The sequence below is a fragment of the Dermochelys coriacea genome, chromosome 5, assembly GCF_009764565.3.
Source record: "Dermochelys coriacea isolate rDerCor1 chromosome 5, rDerCor1.pri.v4, whole genome shotgun sequence".
NCBI classification, from domain to species: Eukaryota; Metazoa; Chordata; order Testudines; family Dermochelyidae; genus Dermochelys; species Dermochelys coriacea.
The window spans coordinates 133,909,548-133,928,168 of record NC_050072.1 but is presented as its reverse complement, the minus strand read 5'-3'; the positions used below and the strand labels follow the sequence as shown (position 1 = coordinate 133,928,168).

Here is an 18,621-nt window from a genome sequence, read left to right as displayed (position 1 = left end):
AGTACGACGAGCTTGAGACCACCACATGGCACACCGTTCTCCCCGACAGCCAGGATCTTTTCATCACCCTGACTGAAATACCCTCCCAACCCAACGAAGCCGGAGAAGGGACCTCTGGTGAGTGTACCTTTTAAAATATAATACGTTATAAAAGCAAGCATTTTTTAATAATTAAGTAGCCCTGAGGACTTGGGATGCATTCGTGGCCAGTACAGCTACTGGAAAAGTCTGTTAACGTGTCTGGGGATGGAACGGAAATCCTCCAGGGACATCTCCATGACGCTCTCCTGGAGGTATTCTAAAAGCCTTTGCAAAAGGTTTCTGGGGAGAGCAGCCTTATTCTGTCCTCCATGGTAAGACACTTTATCACACCATGCTAGTAGCAAGTAATCTGGTACAACTGCATGACAAAGCCTGGCAGCATATGGTCCCGGCGTTTGCTGGCATTCAAGCAACATCCGTTCTTGATCTCTCTGTGTTATCCTCAGGAGAGTGATATCGTTTGTGGTAATCTGGTTGAAATAGGGGAATTTAATTAAGGGGACATTCAGAGGTGGCCGTTGCTACTGGGCTGTTTGCCTGTGCCTGAAAAGAAATCCTCCCCGCAGTTAGCCATGCGGTTGGTGGGGGGGACATTGGCGCTGAGCTGTTCGTGTTTGGCTAGCAGGGATCTTCCGTGATACCAGCCACGTGGTGGGGGGGAAGGGTAAAGCGATCATCCCAGAGAATTGGATGGGGGCTGGGGGGGGGTTAGTTTGGTTTCTGTTGCTGCACGTTAACAGGAAAACTGTACCATTAAATGGACAACTCAACGTGCTTTGCGTGGTATGGGAGAGGAGAGCGCTGCTGTTATGAAGGTTGCAGAAGCCAAAAGATTATGGCTTACCATGGCCGTCTGCAAGCCGAATTCTGTTGCCCGGCACTGCGTGTGTGTGTGAACTCTAGCACGAAAGCCGCAGGCACTCAACACAAGATGCAAAATGCGACCTTATACCAAAAATCACATGTGCTATGTAATGTGAATAGTGTTGTTCACCGTGAAAGAGCATAGTCATTGTTCTGTAAAATGTACCTTTAAAATACTTCACTCTTTTTTTTCCTCCAGCAGCTGCAAATGTTTCAAGCCTCCCTTCTCCGTCCCAAAGGCTCTCTCAGATAAGGCAGCGAAAAAAAATGCACGCACGATGAAATGTTCTTTGAGCTCATGCAGTCGTCCGGCATTGACAGAGCTCAGCAGAATGTGTGGAGGGACACAATAACAGAGTACAGGAAAGCAGCCAATGAACGTGAGGAGAGATGGCGGCAGGAAGATCAGAGGCATGAGGCAACGCCGGGGCTCCTGCGGGATAAAATGGACATGCTCCGGTGCCTGGTGGAGGTTCAGAAACGGCAGCAGGATCACAGACTGCCACTGCAGCCCCTGTTTAACTGCCCTCTCTCCTCCCCAAGTTCCATAGCCGCCTCACCCAGACACCCAAGAACGTGGGGGCGGGGAGAGGCTCCGGGCACCCAACCACTCCACCCCAGTTGACAGTCCAAGCAACAGAAGGCTGTAATTCAAGAAATTTTAAAGTGGCCTTTTCCTTCCCTCCTCCCCTCCTCCCACACCCCACCTGGGCTACCTTGTGAGTTATCTCCCTATTTTTATAATCAATTAATAAAGAATACATGTTTTTTTAAACGATAGTGACTTTATTTCCTTTGGAAGCAAGCTGTGATCGAAGGGGAGGGGGGTGAGGGGTTTACAGGGAATTTAGAGGCAACCAAGGGGGCGGGTTTTCATCAAGAAGAAAAACAGAAGGTCACACAGTACCGTGTCAGTCATGAAACTGGTTTTCAAAGCTTCTCTGACGTGCAGCGCTTCCTGCTGTGCTCTAACCGCCCTGGTGTCTGGCTGTGCGTACTCAGCGGCCAGGTGATTTGCATCAACCTGCCACCCCGCCGTAATTGTCTCCCCCTTACTCTCATAGAGATTGTGGCGCACATAGCAAGCAGCAATAACAATGTGAATATTGGTTTCGCTGAGGTCTGAGCGAGTCAGTCAACTGTGCCAGTGACCCTTTAAACGTCCAAATGCACTCTACCACCATTCTGCACTTGCTCAGCCTATAGTTCAACAGCTCCTTAGTACTGTTAAGGGTGCCTGTGTACGGCTTCATGAGCCAGGGCATGCTGGGTTCCCAAGGATAACTATAGGCATTTCAACATCCCCAACAGTTATTCTCTGGTCTGGGAAGTCTGGGAAGTTCTTTGGGTGGGTGAGATTCTGTGGCCTGCGCTGTGCAGGAGGTCGGACTAGATGATCAGAATGGTCCCTTCTGACCTTAGTATCTATGAATCTATAAGTAACTCCCTTCCTGCAGCCATTTAAACAGACCAGAGTTTCTGAAGACGCGAACATCATGAACCTTTCCCGGCCATCCCACGTCGATGTTGGTGAAATATCCCTTGTGATCCACCAGTGCTTGCAGCACCATTGAAAAGTACCCCTTGCGGTTTATGTATTAGCTGCCCTGGTGGTCCAGTACCAAGATAGGGATATGCTTTCCATCTATAGCCCCACCACAGTTAGGGAATCCCATTGCAGCAAAGCCATCCACTATGACCTGCACCTTTCCCAGAGTCACTGCCTTTGATAGCAGCAGCTCAATGATTGCGTTGACTACTTGCATCACAGCAACCCCCACAGTAGATTTGCCCACTCCAAATTGATTACCGACTGACCGGTAGCTGTCTGGCGTTGCAAGCTTTCACAGGGCTATTGCCACTCGCTTGTGAACTGTGAGGGCTGCTCTCATCTTGGTATTCTTGTGCTTCAGGGCAGGGGAAAGCAACTCACAAAGTTCCATAAAAGTGCCCATACGCATGCGAAAGTTTCGGAGCCACTGGGCATCGTCCCAAACCTGCAATTCTATGCAGTCCCACCACTCTGTGCTTGTTTCCCGGGCTCAAAATCGGCTTTCCACTGCATGAGCATGCCCCAGTAACAACATGATCTCCAAATTGCTGGGGACCGAAGTTTTAGAGAATTCTGTGTTCATGTCCTCATCACCGTGCTGCCATCGCTTCCTCACCTGGTTTCTCAGGTGCTGGTTCTGCATAAATTGCACAATAATGCGCGAGGTGTTTACAATGGTCATAACTGCTGCGGTGAGCTGAACGGGCTCCATGCTTGCTGTGCTATGGCGTCTGCTCGGGCAATCCAGGGAAAAGGGCGCAAAATGATTGTCTGCCGTTGCTCTGACGGAGGGAAGGGAAACTGACAACATGGCTTACAGGTCTGGCTTACAGGGAATTAAAATCAACACAGGAGGTGGCTTTGCATCAAGGAGAAACAGAATGGCCCCCTCAAGGATAGAACTCAAAATCCTGGGTTTAGCAAGCCATTGATTTCACGGAGGGAGGGAGGGAGAAAATGAATACAAAACAAATCTGGTCTATTTCTTGTTTTGATCCACTTCATCTATCTTTATAGATCTTCCTGGCAGCAGACAGTGCAGTACAACTGCTGGCCATTGTCATGTCCTGGGTGCTCGGCAGAAGATGGTGCAGTATGACTGCTGGCCATCGTTGTCTCCTGGCTGCTCATTAGAAGACGGTGCAGTAGGACTGCCGGCAGGACTGAATCCCCATGAGACAAAACTTAAAAGGGAAATGACCTGGCTGAGTCACTCCCATGTTTGTCCAGGCGCCCCTGACCGACCTCACCACTGAAAGAGCACCCTCGAATAGGTCAACTATGGCTACCAGTCATATTGCACTGTCTGCTGCCAAAAGACAATGAGCGGCTGCTGTGTAGCAATGCAGTACCGCGTCTGCCAGCACCCAGGAGACATACGGTGACTGTGAGCTGAGCGGGCTCCATGCTTGCCGTGGTATGGCATCTGCATGGGTAACCCAGGAAAAAAGGCACGAAACGATTGTTTGATACCGGGAGGAAGCACAGGCAGGAAGGTCTGTGAGGGGAGGGCTCCTGCCTCATACTGGGAATGAGGGGCGATCAACAGGTTATCTCAAGTGCTTATATACAAATGCACAAAGCCTTGGAAACAAGCAGGGAGAACTGGAGGTCCTGGTGATGTCAAGGAATTATGACGTGATTGGAATAACAGAGACTTGGTGGGATAACTCACATGACTGGAGTACAGTCATGGATGGTTATAAACTGTTCAGGAAGGACAGGCAGGGCAGAAAAGGTGGGGGAGTAGCACTGTATGTAAGGGAGCAGTATGACTGCTCAGAGCTCCGGTACGAAACTGTGGAAAAACCTGAGTGTCTCTGGATTAAGTTTAGAAGTGTGTGCAACAAGAGTGATGTCATGGTGGGAGTCTGCTATAGACCACCGGACCAGGGGGATGAGGTGGATGAGGCTTTCTTCCGGCAACTCACGGAAGCTACTAGATCGCATGCCCTGATTCTCATGGGTGACTTTAATTTTCCTGATATCTGCTGGGAGAGCAATACAGCGGTGCATAGACAATCCAGGAAGTTTTTGGAAAGCGTAGGGGACAATTTCCTGGTGCAAGTGCTAGGGGAGCCAACTAGGGGGAGCGCTTTTCTTGACCTGCTGCTCACAAACCGGGTAGAATTAGTGGGGGAAGCAAAAGTGGATGGGAATCTGGGAGGCAGTGACCATGAGTTGGTTGAGTTCAGGATCCTGACGCAGGGAAGAAAGGTAAGCAGCAGGATACGGACCCTGGACTTCAGGAAAGCAGACTTTGACTCCCTCAGGGAACAGATGGCCAGGATCCCCTGGGGGACTAACATGAAAGGGAAGGGAGTCCAGGAGAGCTGGCTGTATTTCAAGGAATCCCTGTTGAGGTTACAGGGACAAACCATCCCGATGAGTCGAAAGAATAGTAAATATGGCAGGCGACCAGCTTGGCTTAATGGTGAAATCCTAGCGGATCTTAAACATAAAAAAGAAGCTTACAAGAAGTGGAAGGTTGGACATATGACCAGGGAAGAGTATAAAAATATTGCTCGGGCATGTAGGAAAGATATCAGGAGGGCCAAATCGCACCTGGAGCTGCAGCTAGCAAGAGATGTCAAGAGTAACAAGAAGGGTTTCTTCAGGTATGTTGGCAACAAGAAGAAAGCCAAGGAAAGTGTGGGCCCCTTACTGAATGAGGGAGGCAAGCTAGTGACAGAGGATGTGGAAAAAGCTAATGTACTCAATGCTTTTTTTGCCTCTGTTTTCACTAACAAGGTCAGCTCCCAGACTGCTGTGCTGGGCAACACAAAACGGGGAAGAGATGGCCAGCCCTCTGTAGAGATAGAGGTGGTTAGGGACTATTTAGAAAAGCTGGACGTGCACAAGTCCATGGGGCCGGACGAATTGCATCCGAGAGTGCTGAAGGAATTGGCGGCTGTGATTGCAGAGCCCTTGGCCATTATCTTTGAAAACTCGTGGCGAACGGGGGAAGTCCCGGATGACTGGAAAAAGGCTAATGTAGTGCCCATCTTTAAAAAAGGGAAGAAGGAGGATCCTGGGAACTACAGGCCGGTCAGCCTCACCTCAGTCCCTGGAAAAATCATGGAGCAGGTCCTCAAAGAATCAATCCTGAAGCACTTAGAGGAGAGGAAAGTGATCAGGAACAGTCAGCATGGATTCACCAAGGGAAGGTCATGCCTGACTAATCTAATCGCCTTTTATGATGAGATTACTGGTTCTGTGGATGAAGGGAAAGCAGTGGATGTATTGTTTCTTGACTTTAGCAAAGCTTTTGACACGGTCTCCCACAGCATTCTTGTCAGCAAGTTAAGGAAGTATGGGCTGGATGAATGCACTATAAGGTGGGTAGAAAGCTGGCTAGATTGTCGGGCTCAACGGGTAGTGATCAATGGCTCCATGTCTAGTTGGCAGCCGGTGTCAAGTGGAGTGCCCCAGGGGTCGGTCCTGGGGCCCGTTTTGTTCAATATCTTCATAAATGACCTGGAGGATGGTGTGGATTGCACTCTCAGCAAATTTGCGGATGATACTAAACTGGGAGGAGTGGTAGATACGCTGGAGGGGAGGGATAGGATACAGAAGGACCTAGACAAATTGGAGGATTGGGCCAAAAGAAATCTAATGAGGTTCAATAAGGATAAATGCAGGGTCCTGCACTTAGGATGGAAGAATCCAATGCACCGCTACAGACTAGGGACCGAATGGCTCGGCAGCAGTTCTGCGGAAAAGGACCTAGGGGTGACAGTGGACGAGAAGCTGGATATGAGTCAGCAGTGTGCCCTTGTTGCCAAGAAGGCCAATGGCATTTTGGGATGTATAAGTAGGGGCATAGCGAGCAGATCGAGGGACGTGATCGTTCCCCTCTATTCGACACTGGTGAGGCCTCATCTGGAGTACTGTGTCCAGTTTTGGGCCCCACACTACAGGAAGGATGTGGATAAATTGGAAAGAGTACAGCGAAGGGCAACAAAAATGATTAGGGGTCTAGAGCACATGACTTATGAGGAGAGGCTGAGGGAGCTGGGATTGTTTAGTCTGCAGAAGAGAAGAATGAGGGGGGATTTGATAGCTGCTTTCAACTACCTGAAAGGGGGTTTCAAAGAGGATGGCTCTAGACTGTTCTCAATGGTAGCAGATGACAGAACGAGGAGTAATGGTCTCAAGTTGCAATGGGGGAGGTTTAGATTGGATATTAGGAAAAACTTTTTCACTAAGAGGGTGGTGAAACACTGGAATGCGTTACCTAGGGAGGTGGTAGAATCTCCTTCCTTAGAGGTTTTTAAGGTCAGGCTTGACAAAGCCCTAGCTGGGATGATTTAACTGGGACTTGGTCCTGCTTTGAGCAGGGGGTTGGACTAGATGACCTTCTGGGGTCCCTTCCAACCCTGATATTCTATGATTCTATGATTCTATGATTGTCTGCTGTTGCTTTCATGGAGGGAGGGAGGGAAGGGGGGGGCCTGACGATATGTACCCAGAACCACCCGTGACAATGTTTTTGCCACTCAGGCATTGGGATTTCTACCCAGAATTCGAATGGGTGGCGGAGACTGCAGGAACTGTGGGATAGCTACCCACAGTGCAACATTCCGGAAGTTGATAGTTGCCTCGGTACTGTGGACGCACTCCGCTGACTAAATGCACTTAGAGCATTTGTGTGGGGACACACACAATCGACTGTATAAAAACGCTTTCTACAAAATCGAATTCTATAAATTTGAGCTAATTTCATAGTGCAGACATGGCCTAAGAGTGCTCGCCTAGCTGCTCTCTGCCAATGGAAGAGAGCTCTCCCAGAGACATAATAAAACTACCTCAACGAGTGGCAGTAGCGATGTCGTCAGGTAAAGCTCTCCGCCGACATAGCAACGTTCACACTACCACTTAGGCCAGTGAAACTTATGTTGCTCATGGGGATGGTTTTTCACACCCTGAGCAATGCAAGTTGTGTCGACCTAAGTGGTAGTGTAGACATAGCCTTAATCAGTGTTAAAGAATATCTTTTTCTCTTCAGAAGAAATGTATTTTAACAGCCTGGACAATAAGTTAAACACACACACATATACAGTATTGTAGTCAGATATTTAAAACATTCTCTTCTGCTTAGGGGATGAGCATTTTTGTTTTTGCTTCTAGCCTTTCCATTTACAAATATAAAATCACAAACTTGTGACAGGATTGCACATTTTTTATCCTGACACTATCTTTCCATTCCAAAGCTCTATCACATTGTAAAAACAAAGACCAACTGTACCGTATTTAATAACATAGTGTTGCATAACACAGAGCTCTGAATAATACAACCATCAAAAGGAGATTAGCTTTAGGCCATATGTAACAACAAAAAAGAATGCAAGAAGTACCACCTGAAAACTCATCCTTTCACAGACTCAGTGCTTCACCTCATTGAGTAAAAACATCACTAGGATTTAACCTCTTCCCCTCCCCAATTTGGCAAAAAATATTGACGTTTTTGTAGTGTTTAAAAAGCCAGTAGTCATTAAGGATGTGACAAATCCATTTTTTTAAAGTACTGGCCAAATTCTGAATTATTTACTGCAGTACTCAGTGGCAGGAACTAGGAGGGTTGGCAGGAATAAAGTGTGTCGTGCACTCTGTAAATACCAGGGAAGCCCCAGAGTGCACCTGGAATAGTACAGCAGTAAAACAGTCACTCAGATGCAGCTGTGTTAGCTACTCAAAACTGTATTAACTTGGATACGTAAATACTGAATTTTTCAGGTATTTGTATCAACTGAATACAAAACTAAGATTTGTCCTATCTGTAGCCAGTAACTGACAAAAAAGCCATGACTTGTAGATAACCGTCATACTCAAGGAAAGAAATCTGGAGTACAGCCTTATTATATACAGATATGAAAGCATCAAATTACTTAACTACTTGACATTGGTACCATGAGTGCTCCAGGGTTAGTGCAGTACATTTGGTATTCATATTTCATTAACAACCCCAGAGCTCAACTTGTCCACTGAGAAGGAGCTGAACAAATCAGGGTCATTTAGCTTCACTGACTTCACTTTGGGAATGCTCTAGATCCATCTCGCTAAACGGATTCAAGCACAGGTTCAAACAGAAGCTATTATTCAGCAATCCCTCCCCAAAACAAAAAACAAGGAAGTATACTGTACCGACCAAAAATGCAAGTAGTAATGAAAGGAGATACAGTTGAGAGATTTTTAAATCCAGTGACACCAGCAGTAGCCTTTAGATTACACTACTGTAAATCTGAGAAAAGAGTTGGCAGCTGTATACAAATTAACAGCCTGGGGTTTACACTTAAAAGATGAGGGTAGTGATTCTCAACCTCCTCCATACCATGACCCCAGGTTACAACAACAATAAAGAAGTTTCAGGACTCCACTCCTATCTAACTCTAAAAAAAGGGAGGGTGATTATGACGCTATAAAATCGGTTTACAACTCCCAGGGTTACTTGAGACCCATGGTTTAGAGCATCAAAGATCAGAATTCTGGACTCTCCTTTTATACAAAGTGTCCCCCTGTAGCATATGGCTCCATGTTAAAAAAACAAAGAGTGGATAGCATTCCCTGACATAAAGTGGTTAATAGAAAATGTGTCTACTTTTGTTAACTGAGTCCCAAGCTCAGGGTTTCCCCAAGGGCATATTAGAAAAGCCCACATCTCCTCTGACGTGGATAGGACTCTTCAGTGTCTTACCCCACCTTTTCATCCAGAGCTGCCTTTGTATCCCTAACTATCTTAGCTGTGCCCCTTCACAAAGCAGTGACTCCTGCTCTAAGTAACTGGACAACATTCCAGTGACCTCTGAAGTCAGACTGACTGCCACAACCACGGGGGAATGCTTTAGATCTATGTATCTATCTATCTATGTAAGGTATTTCTATGGTGCCCACCACTCTGGAATTTCAGTGCTGAATTTCTAAGCAAATGACATCCTTCCCCCCACAAGACAAAGCATGCTGAGCCATTTGGTCTGGGTTCAAGTTTAATTTTTCCTACCTATATCCCCACTTCAATCTTTCTTGCATTCCCTTTGTACATCTTTCCTCTCAGATAGTCTTGTCAGTTCGCACATACTACCTTCATTCTCTTTCTTTAGCTGTCACAGAGAATGCCAGATGTAAGTGCTGTGAGTAGTACACACACCACCTATTATACCAAAAAAAATTCAAGATCTCCTTAGGAAGTGGATGAAAACTGATCTCAACATCTTGGGGTAAGGGAAATTAAGCATGGATAGGTCCAATGGTATCAAACAAATCCTGGTTACATCCATGTGATCAGTAGACTTGAATGACATCATCCCATTCATCAACAGGCCACATCCCATTGGACTGCACATTGGATGGAGAGCTTTTCCAGTCCCACATCTTCACAGGTACCTTCCAGTCCTTGCCATAGTTGGCTTCGACATATCGGAGGGTTTCACAAGGCACATGTACCTTAAGTTCTACAAACTCAGTCCAACACAGTGTAAACTTAGGAAACAGGTACCTATGTTACAATAAGAGAACACAATAGTTAAGACTCAAATATAGGTATGATATTCAGTAAACAAAACCTTGGAAGCCACTACACCATTTGATTTTTAAAATTATGAAGGAGTACAAATTGTGTATTGTGGCCAGAGCATAAGACAGAGTCAGAGACATCTTCATTTCAATTCTTTCCCTGCCCACGAATGGCGGCATGACTTTGGGCAAGTCACTTAACCTCCCCACTTCTGTTTCCTATCTGTGAAATAGGGATAATATTGATTTATCTACCTTACAGGGATGCTGTGAGGATTAACTAGTTAATGGTTGTCAAGTGCTTTGAAGCTGGAGTTTTATTATGGCTACATGCTCAATATGCTCTCCCTGATTGCTTCTCTGCAGATGCAATCCCCTTAAAAATAAAAATCACAAAGAAAACCAAACCTTCCATGGGGCACTGAAGTAATAAGAGTTGCCAGACCTATGCAGAATGCCCCTCCCTCTTCTCACACCTGTGGTGGAATGAGACATACCAACAATGCCCAGGTGATCCAATGGAGAAGATGCAGACCACGGAGCCTAGGATCTACTTCCAACTTTGTCACTGATTTGTGATGTAAACCCAGGACAAGTTACTTCGGGTTAGACTGTAACCCTACAAGCTGACCTGGACAAATAGTAGTCAAGCAACCCCAGGCACAGCACATGTGCCGCGCATATTTTATTTTATTTTTTTTTTTTTTTTTGCAGAAAAAAGCTTCTGCTGAAGAGTTGCTACAGTTCCACCTTTTGCCCACCAGAGGGCGCTGTAGCATCAGAACACAGCAGCTGCTCCCAGTCAGTCCCAGCTAGGATAGGGAAGAGAAAGAGCCTGCAGTGCCTTCTTCAGAGCACCTGTCAGTGCCTTCTTCAGAGCACCTGTCGAGCCAGGTCAGGAGACAGGGGATATGGGGAGACAGACAGAGTGGGGCTGCTGGGGATCATACAGGGGCCCATAAAGGCTAGTGGGGGAGGACAGACTGGGCCAGCAGCTGAATGGGAGTGGAGGTGCAGGGCCACACGGGCAGAGAGGGAGTGGCTGCAGAGCTACAAGGCGGAAGGGTTATGGCTGAGTGGGGCACAGAGACACATGGAAATGAGGGGAAAGGGCTGGCTAAGGGGTTCAGAGACGCACTGGGATACGAGAAGGGTGAAAGGCAACATGAGGCAGGAGGATGGCTGAATGGGGGCACAGAGACACATGGGGACAGGCGCAGATGTGCCTCACTGAATGGGAGAGGCTAGGGGTTAGCAAGGGTCTGCATGGGGGGATGCTCCCTAACAATCCTTCCCCACCCCCCAAAAATACCTGTTCCATATTTTTTCCACCCACACCTAACAACCCTTCAAGTTCATACCCAGGCTCCTTCCCAGCAATTACTTCCCTCTCCCACACTGACTCCTCTAAGCCTTTGCACTGCTTCTGAGGGGTGCAGAAAATATGGTTCTGTAGTTTCAATGAATTATTACTCAAGAGTTCTGTATTAATATGCCTAGTAAGGAATCTATTTGTCAAAAAAACATTTTCTGATCTTTTTGTTTTCTATATTGTTACAGAAATACTTGCTGATAGGTATTTTGAAATAAATTACCAAAATAATTGAAACTGATGCAATTATATTGTGTTATTTTGACAAAGAAAATATGCAGAATCTTTCAGAATTTTAAAATAGTGTGCACAGAATGTTTAATTTTTTAGTGCAGAATTCCTCCAGGAGTATCACATGCATAAAGTTAATCACAATATATGTGTTTGCACGATTGGGGCCGTACTCACAAAACTGTATTCAAGGCATCTCTTGTGGAAGTTAGGAAACCAGCTCCCCAAGAACAAAATATGACTTCATGAAAAATAGATACAATTCTAAAAAATTAAAACATGTGCCAAACATAACTGCTCAGATACTTTGCTTTCCTTTCCCATATCCTTAATCTATATTTTGGCTATTCAAATTATGCATTTCTTGGAGTAGGGACCCTGCTTTTATTCATGACTGTAAAGCATCAAGATCACTTCTAATATGATGTAAATAACTGGTGAGCATTCTACACTGGGCATTTACTCTGTGTGGTAAAAATGACCATCTGATCATACCAGTTCCCTAACAGAAGTCTGCAACTAGCCTTAGTACATACTAGTTAAGGCACAACACTCCTATGCTGACTGTCAAATTAAGAGTCTCCCAAATGCCAGTATAAAAGTCACTGCTGCTCAACCAGCTGCATTGTCCTTATAATTCAGAGGCAAAAACGTTGTTAAAATACTTATAGTTGTAAATAATTATACAACTACAATTGTTCCAATAAAATTTTACTAAATTAATGTTTGAAAATGAGGAAATTCATAGTGTTCCTATACTAATATTTACCCTAACGCTAAGTTTTTTGTTAATTTCCCAATGTGATTTGCTTGTTCAGTTGGTTGATTTAAATCTAATATATCTTATTGTTTCTACCATGAAATATTAAGCTGTTGCTATACCACAGTAACTTCAGAGCTTCTAAATTTTGCAGCATTCACTCCCAACCATAGAAATTCTGGTACAGTAGAACCTCAAAGATATGAACACCAGTGCTATGGACTGGACACCATGTGAAACTGGAAGTAACCAATCAGACAGCAGCAGAGAGAAACGGGAAAAAAAAAAGAACTGTACTGTGCCTGTCTTGCATCTTAAAGGTAGGCACATCTGGGCTGCCTGTCCCCACCCCATCCCCACCAGCAGGGCAGCCACTTATAGCAAGATGCTGGGGCTGCCAGACCAAGGCAGCTGGAGCCAGCAGAGCAGGAGCAGCGCTGGGGTCCACACAGCTTTTTCCCCTCCCCGCCAGGAGGAAGATGGGCTGTTTTTACCCCCACCCCCAGCTGGGAGGGGGGACATGCTGTTTTCTCTCTCTCACACACACACACACACCCCCACCCACCCACCCTGGCTGAAGGGGCCAAGTTTGCAAACTCATGCTGGGGCTGAGTAGGGAGCTCAGCTGCTGCTTGGAGTGTCAGCTGATGGATTTGGAGCCCAAACTGTGCTTTGTTCAGAGTTACGAACATTTCAGAGTTACAGACAACCTCCATTCCCAAGGTGTCCATAACTCTAAGGTTCTACTGTATCACACTACTTATTCTTGAAGAACAGTCAATCCAGAGATAATTTATTGTATGACCATACAGTTCCAGGGGCTCAGACCTAGTCAAGATCACTTAGAGATGCAACAAAATAAAAAGTTAAATACGAGCTCTGTATGTACTTATGATAGAGCTTCTAATTTCTGCAGCAATAACTCTATAGCTTCTAAACTCTATAGTTGTCACTTTGATGTTTAGAAATTCTCCCATCCGCAGCCTTGTACAGCTCTATTTTTAAGGTGATAACTCTTAGAAACTCACTCCAAGCTGAAGAATTAGATTCTAGCATGACTTTAGATAAAGGAAATGCAGTGGATCTAATTTACCTAGATTTCAGTAAGGCATTTGATACCGTGCCACATGGGGAATTATTAGTTAAATTGGAGAAGATGGGGATCAATATGAACATCAAAAGGTGGATAAGGAATTGGTTAAAGGGGAGACTGCAACGGGTCCTACTGAAAGGCGAACTGTCAGGTTGGAGGGAGGTTACCAGTGGAGTTCCTCAGGGATCGGTTTTGGGACCAATCTTATTTAATCTTTTTATTACTGACCTTGGCACAAAAAGTGGGAGTGTGCTCATAAAGTTTGCAGATGATACAAAGCTGAGAGGTATTGCCAATTCGGAGAAGGATCGGGATATTATACAGGAGGATTTGGATGACCTTGTAAACTGGAGTAATAGTAATAGGATGTAATAGAATAGTGAGAAGTGTAAGGTTATGCATTTAGGGATTAATAACAAGAATTTTAGTTATAAGTTGGGGACGCATCAATTAGAAGTAACGGAAGAGGAGAAGGACCTTGGAGTATTGGTTGATCATAGGATGACTATGAGCTGCCAATGTGATATGGCTGTGAAAAAAGCTAATGCGGTTTTGGGATGCATCAGGAGAGGCATTTCCAGTAGGGATAAGGAGGTTTTAGTACTGTTATACAAGGCACTGGTGAGACCTCACCTAGAATACTGTGTGCAGTTCTGGTCTCCCATGTTTAAAAAGGATGAATTCAAACTGGAGCAGGTACAGAGAAGGGCTACTAGGATGATCCGAGGAATGGAAAACTTGTCTTATGAAAGGAGACTTAAGGAGCTTGGCTTGTTTAGCCTAACTAAAAGAAGGTTGAGGGGAGATATGATTGCTCTCTATAAATATATGAGAGGGATAAATACAGGAGAGGGAGAGGAATTATTTCAGCTCAGCACCAATGTGGACACAAGAACAAATGGGTATAAACTGGCCACCAGGAAATTTAGACTTGAAATCAGACGAAGGTTTTTAACCATCAGAGGAGTGAAGTTTTGGAATAGCCTTCCAAGGGAAGCAGTGGGGGCAAAAGATTTATCTGGTTTTAAGATTCTACTTGACAAGTTTATGGAGGAGATGGTATGATGGGATTTTGGTAAGTAATTGATCTTTAAATATTCAGGGTAAATAGGCCAAATCCCCTGAGATGGGATATTAGATGGATGGGATCTGAGTTACCCAGGAAAGAATTTTCTGTAGTATCTGGCTGGTGAATCTTGCCCATATGCTCAGGGTTTAGCTGATTGCCATATCTGGGGTCGGGAAGGAATTTTCCTCCAGGGCAGATTGGAGAGGCCCTGGAGGTTTTTCGCCTTCCTCTGTAGCATGGGGCATGGTTGACTTGAGGGAGGCTTCTCTGCTCCTTGAAGTCTTTAAACCATGATTTAAGGACTTCAATAGCTCAGACATGGGTGAGGTTTTTCATAGGAGTGGGTGGGTGAGATTCTGTGGCCTGCGCTGTGCAGGAGGTCGGACTAGATGTCAGAATGGTCTCTTCTGACCTTAGTATCTATGAATCTATGACTTAAACGGAATAACTTGTGTCTTGGTTGACCAACCCCATTTCCTCCCATGTTTCACAATTATTTTGAAAGAACAAAGTGAAAGCATCTAATGGTGGTGAGTATCACAGCCTTTAAACTCAAGAGTAGTTAATAATAAGGTTTAACGGCAAATAAATAAATAAATAAAATAAATTTAAAAAATCTCCCCATGTATTTCTCCTTTTGAGAAGGTATTTAATACAACGGAAGCTAGGTTAAGACATTCTAAACAGGTACATTCCATTACTGATCAGGAGGACTAATTTCCATGCATCTTTTTGGTATATATTAGACATAGTTTACTATATCTAGAAAGCACCTCTTTAGGATTTAATGTTTTCATTATATTGACTACTTTCTAACCACACCTATCACAGACCAAACTTCCACACCAGCCTCTCTCCAATACTGCTTATAAAGCAAAAAAAAAAAAAAAAAGGATTGAACTATCATATTTTTGTCTTAATCTGTGAAAGCTGGAACATCTATATCATATCCAAGAGTGCAGCACCTTGGGCACAACACTGGAGTATGAATTCAAAGCCAACATCCATTTTCACACATGGGAGGCATTCTGCCTTGTGCAGGGAAAAAAAACACTGCTTTCATGCCCCTAATGACTGATGCACATATATAATTTTGGAAGAGAATATCAGCTCTTTTGACAAGGAACTGGATGTCACAACACAAGTACAGCACAACTTTTGGCCCGCACAACCTTTATCACTGGAGATGAGGTATCAGATGGAAAGAATCCAGTCTAACTCTCAGAATCCAGGCTGAGTTTGCTCGGCTGACTGTTTACATAAGAATATAAGAATGACCATACTGGGTCAGACCCAATGATCCATTTAGCCCAGTATCCGGTTCCAGACAGTAGCCACCACCATATGCTTTAGAGGGAATGAACAGAATATGGCAATTATTGAGTCATCCTCCTCTGTCATTCAGTCCTGGCTTCTGGCAGTCAGAGGTTTAGGGATACCCAGAGCAATGGGTTGCCTCCCTGCCCCTCCTCGCTAACCGCTATTGATGACCTATCCTCCCCATGAACTTAACCTGCATGCTTAAATCTACATTTACCTGCATATTTGATACAGAAAAGAGCAAGATGCTGTAAATGGGGTTCCATGTTTCCTAAGCCACTTTCATAACAGGAACATGCTTTAAAAAATATCAAAGGCATTTGATAGTAAGGGCTCATATCACTGTAGAAATGCTATTGTGAAATGTACTGCTGTGGACCATTACAGGAGAATCTCAATGAGTTGGGTTATTTTGCAAGGACATGTGAGCCCCCGTGCCATAATCTCTAATCACACAGATAGATGACTGAACCCTCAGTGCTACAAAATAAATAAAAACATGCACTTGAAAGAAAAATTGTAGGCTTGATTGCCCTTTTTCATTTTTATTAAACTAGTGCTTGTCTTAGTCCAGATGACATCTGTTTAATGATTAGATTCCAAGGCTACTGCAGATTTTCAAAGAGTCCGCTGACAATGCTGAATATAACACCAATTTGACAAGACACTTAAATGTCACTGTTTCTCTTCCCATTTCTCCAGCCCTCACTGTGCAAAATCTCTACAAATTCTTCTCTTCCTGAAGCACCTTCTTGCTTGGAGGATAAAGCTAAATGCCAACTACTATTTCTAAAACATTCCCATTACAGTAACACATAGTATTTAATACAGCATCTAATGCGGTAACAACTTGTTTAACTAGTTTTCCCTTCTATAGATTTGAAATGAATTCATACTTAAATTTCTTGCCCGATTTGGCTTGAGTTCCTCCATTCCATATGTGGTCATCGTCTTCATAGAAGAAAAAAATATCAAGTTTCACATCATCTTCTCCCTGAAAGGAAAGTTCCAAGCTGTCTTCTACCTGCGAGACAGAAATACATCTCATATACTCATAATACAATCAGGAAAAAAACAATAAGAGGTTGCCTGTGATTTATTTGTGCTGACATGTTATAGGGGAGTAATTGCCTTGTTACAATCTTGGGTGTCCCTCTCAGTGGGGAACACATGAAGGGTAAAAAGATAAAAAGAATCTGGTCACCAAGGAAACCCTTTAACAAGCCCCCTCCGAGAAAACAACTGCTCTCTAAGACCACAGAAGACCAGTTTCCATAGCTCTATCCTATATACAGATTTGCAACAATGCAAGTGTAACCACATTTCTTTAGCCAGATCTCACAGCAGGAGTATTTTATTAGAACTCAAAATGCAAAACTGTCTTCAATTTGAGAAGGAGATGGATTCTCACATAAAAGAGCAGAATAACCTCAATGAATTACTTTTTAACATTCCTTCCTTTTTGTTTCATAAGTCCATTAGCACGAGTTAATGATGAATCTCCTGGATCCAAGCTAAACTAAGACTGTTTGTGAGATCACACGCTGGCATAAGGGTTGTACATAGCCCTGGATAAAACACTTATTACATTTAATCAACAATGTTTTTTTTAAACTCGAAGGTCTTCCGCATCCCTGTCCAAGACCTGTGATTTTGTCTCTTCACTCCACCCTTGTGACCCTGCACTGTAGCCATTGACTCTTTGGAGTCAAACAATGCTGTTTCTTGAACCATCTGGGGGTTTCTGATGGGCACCCTGAGGCATTTCTCTCGCAGCCTTTCCAGCCCCTGCCGGCTGTAAGCACAAGTCTATGCAGAATAACACCCCTATAAGCAGGCCAAATCAATAGCAACAGACCCCAATCCACCTTCATATTTAAGGTTCTCTAGTGACACTACTAGAAACCTCTTTAATAGAATAGTATATACAGAATAGAATTCAGAGGCAGGATCAGGATTCCATTATGAAAGGTGTTTTCCTAGCCCAGAAAGTGCATGAAGTTTACACATGGGTAAATTAAATGTGCACAAACATTTGCAGGATCAAGGCTTACGAGATCCCCTCTTATGAAAACTGTTTTTAAACACCTTCAGACAATCAGAACCTTGAGAAAAATGTTATAATGAAAGTTAAGCTCACAGTTCAGATTTGTTACCTACTAACCTTGCCAAACTTGTGCTTCAGTGATAGTCCTGCCTTCTGAAATGCTGGAATAATATCAGATCTATAGTCTTGTATGAAGACCCCCAAGTCCACGTCTTTGCTGTAAGGAATAATATTGCATTGTCTATACCAGCCTAAAATGGAGAAAAAATGAAATCAGAGACATGGTGAATACACAGTTAGAGCTGAAACAAAGTAAGAATGAAGTTTTATGTGTCACTAGCTGAGATATCTTTGGGAGAAGCCACTCAGCTGCCCCCTACAGAGACACCTGGATTGGAAGAGGAGGAGCATAGGGAGCTACTCCACTTGTGGCCCAGCTGTCTCCCCTGGAAAAGTTAAGATTGTGAAGGGGCCCTATCACCACTTAAATAACGATCCCTCAATCTCTCCTAAAGGTATGTTTTCTAACTTACATTTTTAAAAGAAAACTATTCCTGATCTGAGCCCTTTATGCCAGGTTTAATCTAATATTTATGGAGTCACAATTCTATTTTTAAAAATGGATTACTTCATTTCAAATACTAGATATTTCTGGGATGTAAACTGCCTACCCACTGCTGTTGGGAAATGGTGAGACTAGATACCAGACATGCTTCCCCCTCTCCCCCTTTTTGTTTAAGCCACATCATAGGGAACTGCACA

General features: G+C 44.2%; 1 protein-coding gene across 7 annotated transcripts in view; it reads right to left on the bottom strand.

Moving 5' to 3' along the window:
- Positions 1–7,515: 7,515 nt before the first annotated feature.
- The window catches only part of FKTN (fukutin), a 45,830-nt gene continuing 34,724 nt past the window's right edge, over positions 7,516–18,621 (bottom strand). For 6 of the 7 annotated variants that reach the window (XM_038401977.2, XM_038401980.2, XM_043515346.1 and 3 more), the window contains 3 exons: positions 17,977–18,110; positions 16,709–16,836; positions 7,516–9,950 (listed from right to left, as the gene is read on the bottom strand). In XM_038401977.2, coding sequence (XP_038257905.1) covers positions 9,737–9,950; positions 16,709–16,836; positions 17,977–18,110 — 476 coding nt within the window. In that variant the 3' untranslated portion in view covers positions 7,516–9,736. Of the gene's footprint in view, positions 9,951–10,222; positions 10,344–16,708; positions 16,837–17,976; positions 18,111–18,621 lie in introns of those variants that run through there. The other variant, XM_043515347.1, reaches the window with a different exon arrangement.